General features: G+C 41.2%; 1 protein-coding gene across 1 annotated transcript; it reads left to right on the top strand.

The window, feature by feature from the left end:
• Positions 1-1,557: 1,557 nt before the first annotated feature.
• LOC130553020 (uncharacterized) lies at positions 1,558-12,241 on the top strand. Its single transcript, XM_057331758.1, has 10 exons — positions 1,558-1,820; positions 2,524-2,945; positions 3,280-3,381; positions 3,574-3,945; positions 4,149-4,247; positions 5,796-6,028; positions 6,524-6,702; positions 6,817-6,910; positions 7,007-7,271; positions 12,210-12,241. Exons 2-10 carry the CDS (start codon positions 2,720-2,722, stop codon positions 12,239-12,241), a joined length of 1,602 nt encoding a protein of 533 aa, XP_057187741.1. The 5' UTR covers positions 1,558-1,820; positions 2,524-2,719.
• The last annotated feature ends 4,172 nt before the right edge of the window (positions 12,242-16,413 follow it).

Genomic DNA, 16,413 nt, shown 5'->3' with positions numbered 1-16,413 from the left:
GCTCGGGCTCCGCTGGCCCCTGCCTGGGCTCCGGCTGCTGTGCCTGTAATCTGAGCTCGGGCTCCGCTGGCCCCTGCTTGGCCTCCGGCTGCTGTGCCTGTAATTTGAGCTCGGGCTCCGCTGGCCCCTGCTCCGGCCCCTGCTGCTGTGCCTGTAATCTGAGTTTGTGTTCTGCTGGCCCCGGCCCATCCCCTGCTCCGGCTGCTGCGGCTGCTGCACCTGGGCTGGGAAACTGCACCTTGTGCCGAGACTTGCCTGCTCGGGCTCCGCTGGCCCCTGCTCTGGCCCCGACTGCTGTGCCTGTAATGTGAGTTCGGGCTCCGCTGGCCCCTGCTCTGCTGGCCACAGCCCATACCCTGCTTCGGCGGCTATGCCAGCTGCTGCACCTGTGCTGGGAAGCTGCATCTTGTGTCAGTCCCGAGACACACCTGCTCGGGTTCTGCTGGTCCCTGCGGCCCCATTTTTTTGACAACCGGAGTCGAGCCCCCGATGAGGGGGCGCCCATTCGAGAAACCGGCCCGCAGAACTGAGTGTGGGAGCTCCTCGGTATACGCACCCATGCTACTACTGGGTTGATCACCAGATAGCCCTGATTGGGAGTAAGCCCCGATCTCGGATAGAGATAGGTTGGTGGACCCCGCTGTATGTGATGCTGTATCCAATCTGGAGCTGCTGTAATCTTAGTGTAAACCCTGACAGATTGAAACAGGAAAGCAAAAGGAGAAAGATTAGCACTGCTGCTGTTCATAATATTATATTAAGCAAAATATGATCATGTTCACTGGAGTAATGATGTTGAAAAATCATCACAGCATCACAGAAATAAATTACACTTTACTATATATATATATATATATACTGTATTGTAGGGTATGGCCGGATCAAAGTTTACCATCTGTGATCGTAAAACACAGCAACCTCTCAGCAGGACTTCGAGCAGGCACCGACGAGTCTGGGCAAATGGGCCTGTCTAAGCACTCCCCCCTGGACTTCAAAGGAGGTTCGGGGGGAGGACAGGGCTGTTCATCAAATTGACAAAAACTATGTCGCCCACAAGCTGAGAGCCTCGGTTTATTCCAAAAAAACCCTCTCTTTCTCTCCATTTAGCAACAAAAGACTGGTTTAAAGTGCATATCCGTATACCCCCACGTTGTCATGTCTTGCCAACACGGTCTCACCCCTCATCGTCACGTATCGACGTTTGGTCATTGCCCCCTGGCGTCGACATCCGAGGCAGAAGGTACCCCCTTTGCGTCGCTTTTCAACGTAGATGGCCGTCTTCGGATTCTGACGCGGGGGTCAACTAACGAATCTCTCGCGTGTGCTGGAAAGTTTCGGTTTTCATGGTCATAATCACAAATAACTTTGCTAGATGTAGGCATTATCTTGCGATAAAATACAACAGGTTTTAGGCTACAGAGGATAGACTTTTTTTAAATGGGTCAGACCCTCAACGTCGGATTTTGAAGCAAGCATGGGGTCAAAATCGATTTGCGCTCTTTATAAAAAAGCGTTTTGCCCGGTATATTTGTTATATTGCTTTTATATTGGTTCCATTACCAACTAACGAAGTTTTAAGACATCGAATTGTGTTTTCTACCGTTTAGTTTTCATTTCTGTTCGTTCATTGTCCGCCCCCAAAATAGATTAGAAATTGATAAATTGTTCGACCGGACCTATCTGTTGTATATAATAATATAATAATAATAATTGTTCTTGCATCTGTACCCTACTTCACGTTGGCCAATCAACTACTTCAGCAGTGATACATCATTGCATGCGACGATCCCAAGCACCATTGCGTTTTTCGATTTCCATACGTAAGTATTGCACTCAATCTAGAATTAGACATATTAGATCCTTGCTTATCAAAAACAATCAGCTCATGCCATAAAGTTGTTGTGTTTGGTAATATTTTAGCGCACTGTAGCGATGTCATGGTATTGAGATGGGCATAACCTTGTTGCACCAAATGAAATGTGCGCATGGTGCTACAAATTGTTAGATAAAAGTTAGCCAAGGGTTAGGCACTGTTGGTGACAAAATTAAAATAGGTGTGATAGGCATATCCGATTTCAAATATGATATTCTTTGTTGCAACTAAGTAGCCTAGTTGCTTACGAGTTGTGCCACATTCTACTGCCATATTCATAATCATAATTTGGATAAAAGTGTCTGCAAAGAACCTAAAGATATATATCCCGGTGGGGACCTAAAGCTGAACGCGCACCAACTCATGGGGACTCCTGTTACCGTGGGGACGAATATTGAGGTCCCCATGGGCAAAAAAGCTTGTACATAAATCGTAAAGAACAACATTTAAAAAAAATCTTAAAATCCAATAAGTTTTCTATGATCTTTAGGTTTAGGGGTTGGGTTAGGGGATAAAATATAAAGTTTGTACAGTATAAAAACACCTATGGACTGTCCCTACGGAGATAATAAACCATTTTGTGTTAGTGTATTGTAATGTGTAGTTTAGTTATCAATTCTATACTGATTTATTTTTCTCTTTATCAACAGGTTCTCAAATACAATTTATCTACTAATAAATAGCAGCTGACTACAAAAGGCACTTTTAAGAGCCACGTTTGTATTGTCATTCTCCCTCTTCTCGTTTTTGTATTGTTCTCTCTCTCTATCTATTCCCTCCCATCCCGTCCTCTCCCCTCTTAGTGGTGTGTTTGTTCTTGTGCACTTTTGCGTGTTCTTGTGCACCATGTCAGATCCTAAGATGAACCAGCTCTTGGAGGAGGTCAACAGTCTTGTCAACCAGGCAGAAGACATGGATGAACTCCAAAGGCTGCATGAGGTCATCCACATGCAACAAGAGGCAGCATCATCCATCCAGCCATCCACCAGCCAGCCATCTGTGAGGTGGATTAAGAGGGACAGTGGAGGGAACATTATTTATGGGAGGCCAAGATTCTCCAGAAAGCGAGCAGGTCAGTCTTTCTTTTCATTCATGTTAATTAAGATATAGATTATATATCTAGATCTAATTCTACCTTTTGGAATGATATATAAACATGTCACCAAGTCATGGGTCTGAATTAGAAAATATATGATTATTATTATTTTACATAAGGAAAAGCAATGCTAAAACTGTGTCATTATGTTTAAAAGGCAGTCATGGTAATGTATGTTGGGTCAGTTGTGGCCTAGTGGTTAGAGAGTTGGACCCTACTTGTAAGTTGCTTTGGATAAAAGCGTCTGACAAATGAATAAATGTAAATGTATGTGTTTCTAATTGTAAAATATGTTTTTTTTCTGCTACAGCAGGTCTTAGCCTCAGACAAACTGGAAAGACAGGTGGTTCCCCTTTCAGGGCTCCGGAAACCAGTGTGGAAATGACCAATGACTTTTCTCACATAAACGCTGGTATGTCCTATTTTGTCCCTGCACTGTAAACAGTATGTTCATTTATAATAGGAATGTAATACACATTCCATATTTTTTTGTTAGTACAATAGATAACACGGTTATTACACACTTCAGAATGACTGTTGTTCAGTGATATACTCTTTTGTTGAATAACCTGTTGTTTTTGAATACTGTCCATTGTTTTAACAGAGTCTTTCCTTCAAGAACTAAAGCGCTCACTGGGTGAAGATTTAGATGACAAAGAAACACCACCACAAGCTTCCAGTGATTGGTCAGTGAGAAAAAGTCTTGTCTCAGGGTGGTGGGCGAAAGTGAGGCCCTGGTTGGTGGACAAAATGGTGGCTAAGCAGCATGTGGCAAGTCCAGTCTGCCAGAAATGTTACTCCAGTCCAGCTATGATCCATTGTTGTGACTGTCGACCACACCCCTTCCTCTGTGCCCGTTGTGACAGCAGCATCCACAAGGCTCAAGTCTTCCACAACAGGGACTCAATTAGAGAAGGCTTCTTTCAGCCATTGCCTCCGACATCCTGTTTTGTGGAGAAGGTTCTTACCCAGTGCGGTAAGTTGTAGTTTTTGAGAGATTTTATCACTTGTTAATTCCAGTTATCACCTGGAAAACTAAATACTAAAACCTAAATCATTTCTGATCAGTCGATGAGTACATGAAGAATATCTGGTCTTAAAAAGCTGACAGTAAATACGCATGTTAGTCGTTATCTTCTATCCTCTAACTATTCTCATAAATGCTTCTTTTTTTTCAAGTGTGTCTTGTACCCTTGGAGATGCCAGGGAGAATATGTAGCTGTCCTCAGAGCTTAAGTGTCATCACTGGAAAACCCATTGCTGTGGTTACAATGAATGGTAAGGAGAACTTTGGGGATAGGCGTCACTTCCGCTCAAGTGACTGCCGAATTTCACCCTCAGCTATTCCCTGATCCCACCCCATATGTACCCTCTCACTTTCTGTCACTCTTCACTGTCCTGTTGAATGAAAAAGTATATTTACCTCCCAGCCAAGTTTGTATAGGCTAGACACCTTTCTGCCACTCCCAATGTGTATGGATGTATAGGTAACCTGTTAAGCTGGAAAGATAATATAGAATTTATCTTTAAAAGAACAAAGCAGAAGATGTACTTCCTTTGCTTCCTTGGATTGGGCACACAATTATTCAACTTTTCTTTTCCTCTGTCATAATGAGTGTCTTACAATACTGCAACATTGTATCAAGAAAACCTTAAGAGCCAAAATTGTCACAGCAATTAAATATTTGCTAAAATATTGTGTGCCACCCCCCCAGAAACTATAATAGATAAAGATAATATGTGGATAATTAGTCTTTTTAGGATCATTCTTTGTAAACCCATTAAATGCTTGTGTATCATAATCCAGTAGATCAGCAATTTCTAAAATACACCCATCTGACATGAACCACTTTCTTCCTTCTTCTGATTGTGATGTCATATACTGTCTCGTCCTGTTCCACTATCCATCATGTATGCTCCTTGTGTTACTTCCTGTGTTCCCTTTGTCTATTTCCTGGTCTTGTGCTCCATGTTCTCTTTTGTTTATCCCTGCCATGTGTTCCTGTCTCTGCTCCTCGCCTGTGTCTAGTTCTGTGATTATTACTCTTGTCAGTCCCTGCCTTATTTCACCCGTTCTTTGCTACCTTGTTTAGCCCTTTGTATTTAAGTCCTTAAAGGCGGGGTGTCCAATTTCTCTTAGCCATTGTTGATGTTCAAATCAAAACAAAAACAAACACACCTCTACCCCCATCTTTCTCTTTAATCAGCGCTTGGCTCGGCTAATGTCCGCCCTGTGCACTGTGCACCTTACTGCTGATTGGCTACAAGTTTGTCTTGGTACTCGGCCCGACTCAGTTGTCTAAAGCGTAATACAGAAATTGTTACCCCGCCTTTAAAAGTATTTAAGGCTGAGTTTCCATCCAACTTGTTAATTTGAATTTGAAATGCGCATACGAAATTCAATTGGAAACAACTGCAGATGCGGATCAGTCCCTTAATGCAAATATAAATTTGATTCGCTTGAGGGGGGTGGATTAACTCTTGATGTGAATAAGGCATAATGCAATTAAAGTTGATGGAAACAGTTTAATTAGCATATATGCACACTTACCATGTTTCTATCCATAGATGTTGCCCTGGAGAAATTTTGATCCCACAGCTGGTCAGAACACGTCTCTTGATTAGTCTAATGTCCATTTTAATTCACATTACACAGTTGATGGAAACAAACACAGATACGCATATTCTTGAGCTGAGTTTTCATTAATGCCAACATCAAATGCAAATAAGTTTCATGGAAACCTCGCAAGTGTCCTCCTGAAAGTCAAAGTTTCCCACTTCAGTGTCTGAATTAAGTGTGCATATATATTTCTTTCCTTGTCCCAGGCCGATATGATCTCAACTTGCCAGAGTTGAAATGTGAGGTATGTCAAGCCACATGGAGTGCTGGAGTGGATGAGCTGGTCCATAATGACTACTGGCCTGCTACTTCTCAATTTTCAACAGTGTATGCTACAGACATCCTATTTTCCTTTGAGGAGTTGAAGATGGCAGCACCTGGGATGTCCAGCCAAGCATTTCTTAGAATGCTAGATCAACGAACTGTCCGCTTTGGCCGTGTAAGTATTTGTGGTGACAATCTTAGAGTAACTCACAATTATAGTATGAGGTCAAGTACACATGAACATTTACTCTGTTTAGGGAAAAGTTTGTGTGTTAAATTTAGACCCTTTGTCAGAGGTGTATAAACAGCTAGCAACTCGTGCTGTCATGTAGTTTGCACTGAGTGTTTTATGAAAAAAGGGTCCTTCTGAAGACCTCAAAATCTACTCCATTGAGTTCTAAGATTTGGCTATTGACTTTGATGTTTTCTCCCCAATATCATTTGCTGATCACAGAAATGTTCATTTGGAAACATTTCTTTGGCTACAGATGTAGACTGTCAGGTTCTTCTTCAGGTTCCTTTCCTTTGATGTTTATTATCAGAGGTCATGGAAGTAGTACACACATCCCAATGTTTTATCCATTTTAGAGCATCTTATTACAATGTAGAGTGGTCTTTAATTTCTTGATCTGTTTTACTGTTTCGCTTTTACTTTACTCTTTTGAAACAGACTGGAAAGGTCATAGCAGACAGCTTCAGAAAAAGCTTTTTGGAGTGGGAGGCTGTCCGATTTGAAATGGACAAAGTCATCCGGGAAGACCACTTTAACTGCCCAGCATGCACCCCAAACATGCTTGCGGTCTCTGTTGATGGAAACCGTAAGCATTATAGATTCAAGAGTGCAGCAAGGTACTTAAAAAAAATACAGTGTTTAGATTGACAGTTCATCATTTTGAAAATAACTTTGCTGAAAATCACAATGAAAATCATACGAATATTAAAAGGCAATATGTGTCTATTTAGATCAGAGGAACAAGCCATCTTTAATGGTGTCTTCATAGCCAAGGATGATGATGTAGCAAGATTCGTAGACTATGTCCATTCCTCGACCAGCCATGTAAATTTGCACAACTTGCATCACTATATTTACTTGTAAAATACCATGTCCTACATAGGAGTTTGCTTGGACTGTTAACCATCTTCCATGTTTTAGGTCTCTGGAAGAGGTGTCTGTGGGGGACAGTGGTCAGCAGCACGAGAAACATCACAGAAGTCCTCCAGCAAAGTAGATGAGGAGGGCCTAGAACTTGCCGTTTGTCGGCATGGTGTTCTTCTTTGTGCCCTTAATATGTTCAGGGGGGAGGTTTTTGCTTACCCTCTGTACCTCCAAAAAAAAATGGCTTGTAAGCCGGTGAAATTCTTTGCTATGGATGTTGCATGCAAGTACTGGCCTTACCTCCAGAGAGTGAGTGAGAGATGCCCTGAGCTTCAGGATCTATTCAATTCAATTCAATTTTATTTATATAGCGCTTTTCACAATGTGCATTGTTCCAAAGCAGCTTTACAGGAGCAAATAAGAAAAACACAGAAAGGTAAAACACAGCACAGTGCATGGTGTTTATAGACCAAGCAAGATCATTATAATAAATAATATCTAATAAATAAATGAATAAATAAATAAATAAATGCAGTCTCCCGGTGAGCAAGCCAACACTGCACTGCTCTGCTGTGGCGAGGAACCCAAACTCCAATGATGAATAATGGAGAAAANGTGTTCGTGCTTATATGTCCTAATAGTCGATAACAGTTGTTGGGATTACAAATTTATACAATGTTATATCTAGGTTAAAGTTATGTACATTATGTTTCACATTTTGAGGTAAAGACGATGACATTCTAAGAAGATCAAGTCAGGCAGCCCAGATGTCTGAGACATTACCCTTTTGTCTTTATTCACTTCCTGACCATTGGGCAGGGTCCCAAGTTAAAGTTGAATGTTAAGCTTTAAGGCACAGCTAAGCCTTTGTCTCTATGATAATGTGAAGGTATGGGCAATACTGCCAGGCTGATTGGATTAGCATGCTGATGAGACCTTGGCTGGGACAATTCCGGTAATGGGCTGATTCCTGTATTGCATTTGCATGCTTTGTGTAAATCATCTCCACCTCTATGTATACCGCCCCCTTGAAAGGTATAAAACTCTACTGTACTGAACTAAAAGTCAGACTTGGATGACTACAGCGACGTACAGCGAGTCCTCAATAAAGAGAACTTCTGTATGAAAGATATCCCAACATCTCCTGGTCTCTGCTTCGACGAGGAAAAAGTTCCCTACACAGTGGAGGTTTTGGAAATGCTGTTTTGTACATTCACAAGCCGGCCGCCGTACAATAAACTGAATGTGCTGCTTCTCTCTGCCGCTCACTCACAGACTCCAAGACCCGACAGAGGCGTTTCCTGCCCTACATGAAAGGTTTAATTTTTTTTGTTAACAGAAGTCGAACCAGAGCAACGAGGACTCAAGTGATCTAGAGGAGTGCAATGACCCAGTCTATATTCCTTAAGCGGAAGAGTCTACTGACCTTGATTCAGTAGAGTCAGAGATTGAAAAGACCATTCGAAAGACAATAAAAGACAATATTTCATACAGCTGATAAAGTCAAGAATTCAAATGGAAAACGTCAAAGAAAAATGACAATCAAAACAAGTGAGCTAAATCCTGAAGGCAAACGTATTTGAAACAAAAACAGTACTATGTGTACTTTGAAAAGGCACAAGGTAAGATCTCTAGACATCTTGAAAGAACACATTCAAGTGAAACCAAAGTTGCAAAAGCCTCGAGTTTTCTCAAAGGTTCAAAGAAAAGGATAATTTTTCTTGAACAGATTCGGAACCATTACTATCATAATCTCCCCACTTCCAGTTTCCAAGACTTTTACATTATTACGTGGCGACAGCAAACTGCAGATGCAGTCATTCCTGATTTCCTTCCCTGCCCAGATTGTCAGGCCTTATTCAAGAAAAAAGACCTGTGGAAACACTAAGATGTGTAGAGCAGTCATCCTCAATTGACGGACCGCGGGTCGGATCCGGACCCTTTCTTCGTTTCATCCGAAGAAAAACTTAATCAAGTTAATTAACACCCACTGGCGTACAAATATTTCAAGTCAAGCCCTCAGAACGTTTATTTCAAGTTTTGTAATATACAAAGAGAAAGGAAAAACAAAAGAGACCCCAAACAGTACAGTATACTGTATGATCAAAACAACCCACCAACCCCACCCCTATACCCATCAGACATACCGGTTGAAGCCCGTATCAGATTCAAGTCACTAATGCTTGCCTACAGGACTATCACTGGATCTGCACCGACATACTTTCATACCCTCCTACACCCCATCAAGATCCCTGCCTACAGCAAACCAGCAGCGTCTTGTATTGCCTTTTCAAAAGGGCAGTAAATCGCTTTCCCGCTCATTCTCATTCACAACTCCTTCCTGGTGGAACATTCTTCCTAACGGTCCGGTCAACCACATCTCTCACAACATTCAAAAAACTACTTAAAACCCATCTCAGGCCTTTTATTGTGGCCAGCCTAAGGCACACCTGTGCAATAATCATGCTGTCTAATCAGCATCTTGATATGCCACACCTGTGAGGTGGATGGATTATCTCGGCAAAGGAGAAGTGCTCACTAACACAGATTTAGACAGATTTTTGAACAATATTTGAGGGAAATGGGTCTTTTGTGTACATAGAAAAATTAATCTTTGAGTTCAGCTCATGAAAAAATGGGGGCAAAAACAAAAGTGTTGCGTTTATAATTTTGGTCAGTGTATATACTGCCAGCTGTAATTCATTTATCCAAAAATCAAAGAACACCAACAGTTGACTTTTTTTCTCTTGGAGCAAACAGAATGCACAATTTTTTGTAGGTTTACGCTTATCCATCTATGACGACTCCTGGCTCTGAGGACTACCGTTTTGTATGTTGGTCGATCAACACGTGGGTTCGTTAGTGTAATAGTTTTACTTGTAAGTAATGACAGGTAGTGCAGAGCCGCTTCAGACTGAGTGGGTAAGTATGTTTAGGACATTTATGATTAGGGTCGAGTCCAGAGGTGTCAAATTCGGCTCCTGCTGGGCAACTGTGGAAATATTATTCAGAATATGAGTATGAAGGAATTACTATATAATCAATAAGTGAATTTCATTAATAATCATTGCATTGTGTTTGTTTAAATGTGTTTGCTGTGTTGCTCAGTGGAAGTTTCTGTTTAAAATTAGACTGCTTGCAACAGAAAAACAGGAAGCTAGCTTAACCGCAGGAGAGGAAGTTGACTGTGCGTACGTGCAAGAATCATCACAGCTAGTTTTTGATGAGTCTAACCAACTGACACACACAGAGTTATGAATTAATCCATTGCATATGTTTTAAGTATAACCATGAGTTTTGATGTGTCTTATTGAATCATAGGATTAAGAAACAATGCTGCATAATTAAAAGCATTAGATGATTGAGTTTTTTACTGAAAGTATTTTTACATGTTGTTTTGCGATATGGAACTGTCTCTGGACAGGCACTTCCTCAAATTAGCAACTGACCGCAGGTTGCCAAACATATTTGCAAAGAAATTGTTTTGCATGACAAGTTGTGTTACAGGAACAAGTTGGTGAAATGGAGTCAGATGGACGTGGTACCTAATGATTGGTTGCTAGAGAGATAGCACCCAAGACAAAGGAGGAGTAAAGGATCGTGGCGTACAATGATTGGTTATCACCGGAGAAGAAGAACGACGATACATACATATAAATATTGTTGATTTGTACGCTTGTGGTTGTTGGCTTTTCAGAGGTCGTCTGACAACCCAAAGCTTTGTTATAACTTTTTACATCTGATAAATAAAACCTTATATTACTTTTGAGCAAATTGTCTCTTCAAATTTCTGAACATGCAGGACTGCCTTAAAAGTCCAACACAACTAATGTTATCCTGAGAGTTTCCTTCAAACCCCACTTAAAAAACACTGAACAAGCCTATTTGAGAAGCGAGCCGTCTTGAGGCAGGACAAATGGCACTTTTACCGGAGTTGTACACGTGGTCTAGCCATTCCCAAATATAACTGATTCTCAGAAATTAATATAAACCGGTTGACAGTAGTAGTATGTTCAAATATTTTTTTATAATGTCTCAGCACAAATCCAAAGCTAACACTGTAAGTGATACAATCAACATATGAGTGGTTCTTGCCATAAGTTAATGTCATTTTTTTAGAACCCATGTCCTAATCTTGGGTCATTCTATTCAAATGCTTGTGGCATTTTTGTCCAAGCCCTTGTAATATTTTGACCCTGATCAACACCCATTAATGTGAAAATATTTTCACCGCCTTAGTTGACTACCTATATTCATTTGTTACTCAAAGGTGTTTTGTGGAAATATTATTCAGAATATGAGTATGAAGGAATTACTATATAATCAATAAGTGAATTTCGTTAATAATCATTGCATTGTGTTTGTTTAAATGTGTTTGCTGTGTTGCTCAGTGAAAATTTTGTGTAATATTAGACTGTTGTAGACAGAAAAACAGGAAACTAGCTTAACCGCAGAAGAGGAACTAACTGTGTGTACGTGCAGAATCATCACAGCTCGTTTTGACGAGTCTAACCAACTAAACACACACAGAGTTATGAATTAATCCATTGCATATATTTTAAGTATAATCATGAGTTTTGATGTGTTTTATTGAACATAGGATTAAGAAACAATGCTGCATAATTAAAGTCATTAGATGATTGAGTGTTTTTTACTGAAAGATTTTGAAGTCTTATATATAAGGCTATTACAACTACAGGTTGCAAAATTACAGTGTTGTTTGCATGATAGTTGGGACAGAACTGTAATGGGTCAGTGACGTTACCTATGGTTAGAGAGTGCCCCGACAGGAGTATCGTCTCAAATTTATCACGGGAAAACGACGTAATCTAAATGTGATTGAGCTGTTCTTTGGAGTTGCAACCCAGCTTGTACTCCTACATGTAAAAACCAATGATTAGTTAGTACAATTCTGAATAACTGCTTAAGCCTCTCGTCTTACAATAAAAAAGCTGAGCATGAGACGGGAGGTTTAGGGCAAGAGACGGGAATCAGATTTAGATCTCAGATTTATGTGCAGTATGAATGAATTTTAAATTCTCGAAATCCAAAGCTAACTTTATAGTACAAATTATTTTGAGTTATAGCTAACCTTCCTGAACGTCATCTAATTTGTCATGCCAACTTGATTGCAGATCACCTTAATACATACTGCTAGATTAACACTATCATTGTCTCGTATGAATTATCAGATGGTAGAAGATCAATCTAAGGTTTTCATTGTTATGGCTGTGTGGTTTTTCGTGTGCTTTGTTCTCAGTGGGTGCTGTAGGGAAAGGAATTGGGGAGTAATCTAGTAAACACAGTATGAAATGAATATCACACGTTAGATAATCAGAGTGTTGATCTGTAAAAAGTATAAAACTTTTTAGTGTTTTTTACTGGAAGATTGGAAGTTATTGTCGCCAGAGACTGTTTTTAGACACTCCTTGGGGGATGTCTAGAATCCCAATACAGAGACCGTATTTAGATTTATTTAATAACGTAACGCGTTGTGTTTGGAGCAAATCCTTAAGCAGGGGTCAAGTAACTACATCTTAATGTTGAATATTTGTTGCTGTGTATGGATCATCTGAACCCAAAGCTTGTTCTTCATGATTAACCTATTCTTGACAATTGCTCAATTTGGTAGAGCTTAAAGTCCAACAATTGGTGACCCGTGACGTGATTTTTGAACAGACATCAGCACATTTGCAAGTGAGGGAACAGAACGGAGTCCGGTTCAACACACAGGTCGACCTTAAACAAACAGAGGTAAGCAGAAGCCTGTTTAATCGAAATTCTGCTTTTGAATATACTCAAATTGTTGTGTTGAACTAGATGAACATTCTGTAAGAAAGAAGATACTGGTAAAATACGTAAAACACAGGTTTTAAATAAATCAGATGTGAAAAGACGTTGCGTCATAGAAAAACATTGGATTTTGAGACGTTGCGTCGTAGAATTGTTGGGTTGGAGTCCCGTGAGACGGTATTCTCACAAAGTACCAGATTGGTTTGGAACCCATTGAGACGGTATTCTCATAAAAAACCAGATTGGGTTGGAGTCCCGTGAGACGGTATTCTCACAAAGCACCAGATTGGCTTGGAAGTCCTTTGAGACGGTATTCTCATAAAGCACCGATTGAAACTGAATAACTGTAATACTGTGAAAGAAATATAAAAGTGTATAAAATTGTCTGTTATACGTTTGAATGTTTTAAAGTGAATGCAATTGTTGAGGTGAAAATTAGTGTGAAAGTGATTTAACTGTGCGGGAAAATACTGTGTAATTGTTGAAAACTGCGAATAATAATTGTGAGTAGAATGGCTGAATTTCAGAAAGAATGTGATGAGTACGGGTGTCCGACCATAATGTAGTGCAGATGGCAAAAGGTTACAAATATGCTTATTAGCACAGACTGAGCCAGAAGACGGAAAGAAAAGACAGAAAGAGATTGATAAATGTTGGATAGCGTTGTGTGATGATCAAGGGTGGGGCAGAGAGGAAAAAATTGTGACTCCTCTTGCGCCAAAAGTTAGAGAGATGGAAAAGAAAGCCCATAATAAGTTACGTAGACATGTTGAAGAGAAAGACAAGGTTAAGTGGTATAATGCAGGAAACAAATAGCAGTGAAGAGAAAGTCTTAAAAAAGAACTTGATGATGGACTAGGGTGCGATTAACAGCTACGGCACTCAGCACACAGAACCACAGACGTGGAAGAGACATCTCAGTAGAGAGAGTAGAACAGTCAGAGCCAAGACAGAGAAAAAACAGGAAGCATTCAGGCTAACCCAACAGCTCCTCCCCTTCAGAAACACATACCTTCAATATATCCTTCATTAAGCCATCCCCCGCATATGAGCCGTCCCACCAGCAGATGGTGGTAGAGATAAACAGTGGAGAAGTAGATGTAGACCTTAACAGAAGTCACCAACCAGATACAGGCTTTGGAACAGAGATTTGACCACCTGGTAAGGAGTAAAGAAGGATGTGGATGACACATTACATAAGGCCAGAGAAGCCATAGAAGTAGTGGAGAACACCCAGAATAGTGAGAAGCGAACCAGTGATGAAGCGGAAACGATGATGAGAGTATAGGAGAGAGGAGAAGTAAGGAACCCAAGTACTAGACCACTACAACCAAACATACATCACACCCACTCTTCTAACGGAACAGGGAGAATCAATGAGGGTACGAATTACAGGGGACATGATTGTCGATGGACCAATAGCATCGATAGATTGAGAAGCAAATCGGGTCCAGGGAGAGAGGGAGTTTGTTTATATGGTCCAGGTAATCAAATAATGGCACCTCAGATACAGGCACCATTGATGCAGAGACCAGGTGGGAATTCCAGTACCAACCTGGTCACATAGTGATATGACAGCAATAGTGAGTAAACTGCCACCTATTACCTCTGGAGGCAGCAGATGGCTAAGTAAATTAACCACCCTATGTCATGGAACTTGTTTGGCTTTGGGTGACTTGAGATGCCTGTTAGGACAGATACTGACAGCCTCACAAATGCAGGTTTAGCCGAAGCTCACAGCAGCATTGAGAGAACCAAATGAAACTCCATATTCGCAAGGTGAAGCACTGATGTTGGCGGAGCATTAAGACGCTTATATCCTGTACCACCAACTGTGTACCAAAACATTAAATTCCGTATCAAACCAGGTGAGACTGGAGCAGCCTATTATTTTCGTTGTGCTGCTGAATGGGAACAAATGGTTGAAGAAAATAGTCTAATTAATCCGGTAACAAGAGACATATTCAGAACAGCAGTCATGACAGGAGCTCCAAATGGAGTTAAACAATCCATGGAGAATAACCCAGACATTCCAGTTGCAACTAATGAAGTATGGGAAAGACATTTAGTGCACCACACTGATAGGGCTGTAGAGAGGGTCAGCAAAGAAGAAGAAGAATTAGAAAAGTCAAAACGCAACTGTTGAAATTACAATTAGAGAAGGCTAAGAGTGAGGGAACAACAAAAAAGACCAAACAAATGATCACAACAAGCAACTAATGTCACCCCAACCCATAGACCCATACCAAGGCCCACCTTACAGTGGTTCTCCCTTTGGAGGACCCAAATACCAACATCCATTTAACAACCAACGTTATGCCCAAGGCCACAATCGTAGGCAGAGACCCCCTTGGAGAGGAAATGGCCAAAGACAGGGAGCGCCAAGGGAGAGGGGGGACAGAACGGGAGATCAGTGCTTTGGGTGTGGCAAAATGGACATTGGATCAGAGATTGTCCAGAACACCAATCACAGCCACAAGGTCAATATAACGGTCCACCTGCGGGGGGATGGGGTCCTCATAGAGGTGGTTCCGGTGGTCTTGGCGGGGGACCACAAACCCCACACAACCCGGGGCAACGCCTCTCGTCACCCTCCAACCTACAGGTGCCTGTGCACCCAACATGGGGCCCGGAGGGTGGGGCGGAGGAATGTTGAAGGGGCCCACAGAGAACTACCATGAGAGGATTGGCTGAACCTCTCATGGAAATAGTGGTAAATGCAAACACCCTAAAAGCTCTGGTGACACTGGAGCTACTTACTCTACTGTATACTAAGGGCACCATTGATAATAGTGATCTGACAAATCGCTCAGTGGGAGTAATAGGGTTCTCTGGTGGTGGTACAAAAATGGCCTATGACAAATTGTTGAAAGTGAAAGTGCAACAGACAAATATGTCGCACCTCTTCTGTACTCTTGCTAATGCTACCCATCCCCCTCTTAGGAAGAGATTTATTGATTAAATTAGGAGCTAGTATCCTATGTTCCGCTGAGGGGTACATAGTTAACATTCCCTGAACGGTGTGCACAAACAAATTGTTACTTCAGGTCACACACAGACAGCAGTGGATGTGACCACTGTGGATGAAAGTGAGAAGATGCAGATATTATTGGGTTGAGTTAGATCATCAGTGTAGCCCCGAAAGTGTTATGTATCTGTAAATGAACATCGCCATGGATCACAAACATTGACATTTTCCTACCACCATCTGACCCATTACATGCACGCTTATTTTATGACTAGAAATGACACACCACATACAAGATCTTTTCAGACATTGAAGGCACAGCAAATGGGTGCTAATAGGATCTGGCCTCATGGTAGGGAAAGGAAGGAGTATGTACCAGTTGATCTTAACTGAGGAACAGATAAAATGGTATGAAATGTCATGACACTAGTGTACCACACATTTCTTGGCATACATCCAAACATGAGCTAGGGAGCTAGGCAACATGACTAAGAGATCTATTAGCAACAACGATGGGAACCCACTGGAGAATGGGGTATCCTGTATTCCAACACAGCAAGGCCATATTGGGTAACCAGGACCAACTAGAAGACACAGGTGTTTAACACACAAACAGATTTCAAGATGTCATGGCAGGGAGAAGACACTGATGCGGAGGAAGCCAGAACCCATGATAGAGTTCATTACCAAACGACTATGGTCC

This window comes from Triplophysa rosa, linkage group LG4 (assembly GCF_024868665.1).
Source record: "Triplophysa rosa linkage group LG4, Trosa_1v2, whole genome shotgun sequence".
Classification (NCBI taxonomy): domain Eukaryota; kingdom Metazoa; phylum Chordata; class Actinopteri; order Cypriniformes; family Nemacheilidae; genus Triplophysa; species Triplophysa rosa.
The sequence above is the reverse complement of the archived record's forward strand: the minus strand, read 5'-3'. Positions and strand labels throughout refer to the sequence as shown.

Excerpts from the sequence above, each read along its gene's own strand:
- LOC130553020 (XM_057331758.1), top strand. The coding sequence starts at position 2,720 with ATGTCAGATCCTAAGATGAACCAGCTCTTGGAGGAGGTCAACAGTCTT. Across the intron at positions 6,029-6,523 it reads GAACTGTCCGCTTTGGCCGT|ACTGGAAAGGTCATAGCAGA; the intron begins GTAAGTATTTGT and ends CTTTTGAAACAG. Across the intron at positions 7,272-12,209 it reads CCAGAGAGTGAGTGAGAGAT|TGGGTGCTGTAGGGAAAGGA; the intron begins GCCCTGAGCTTC and ends CTTTGTTCTCAG.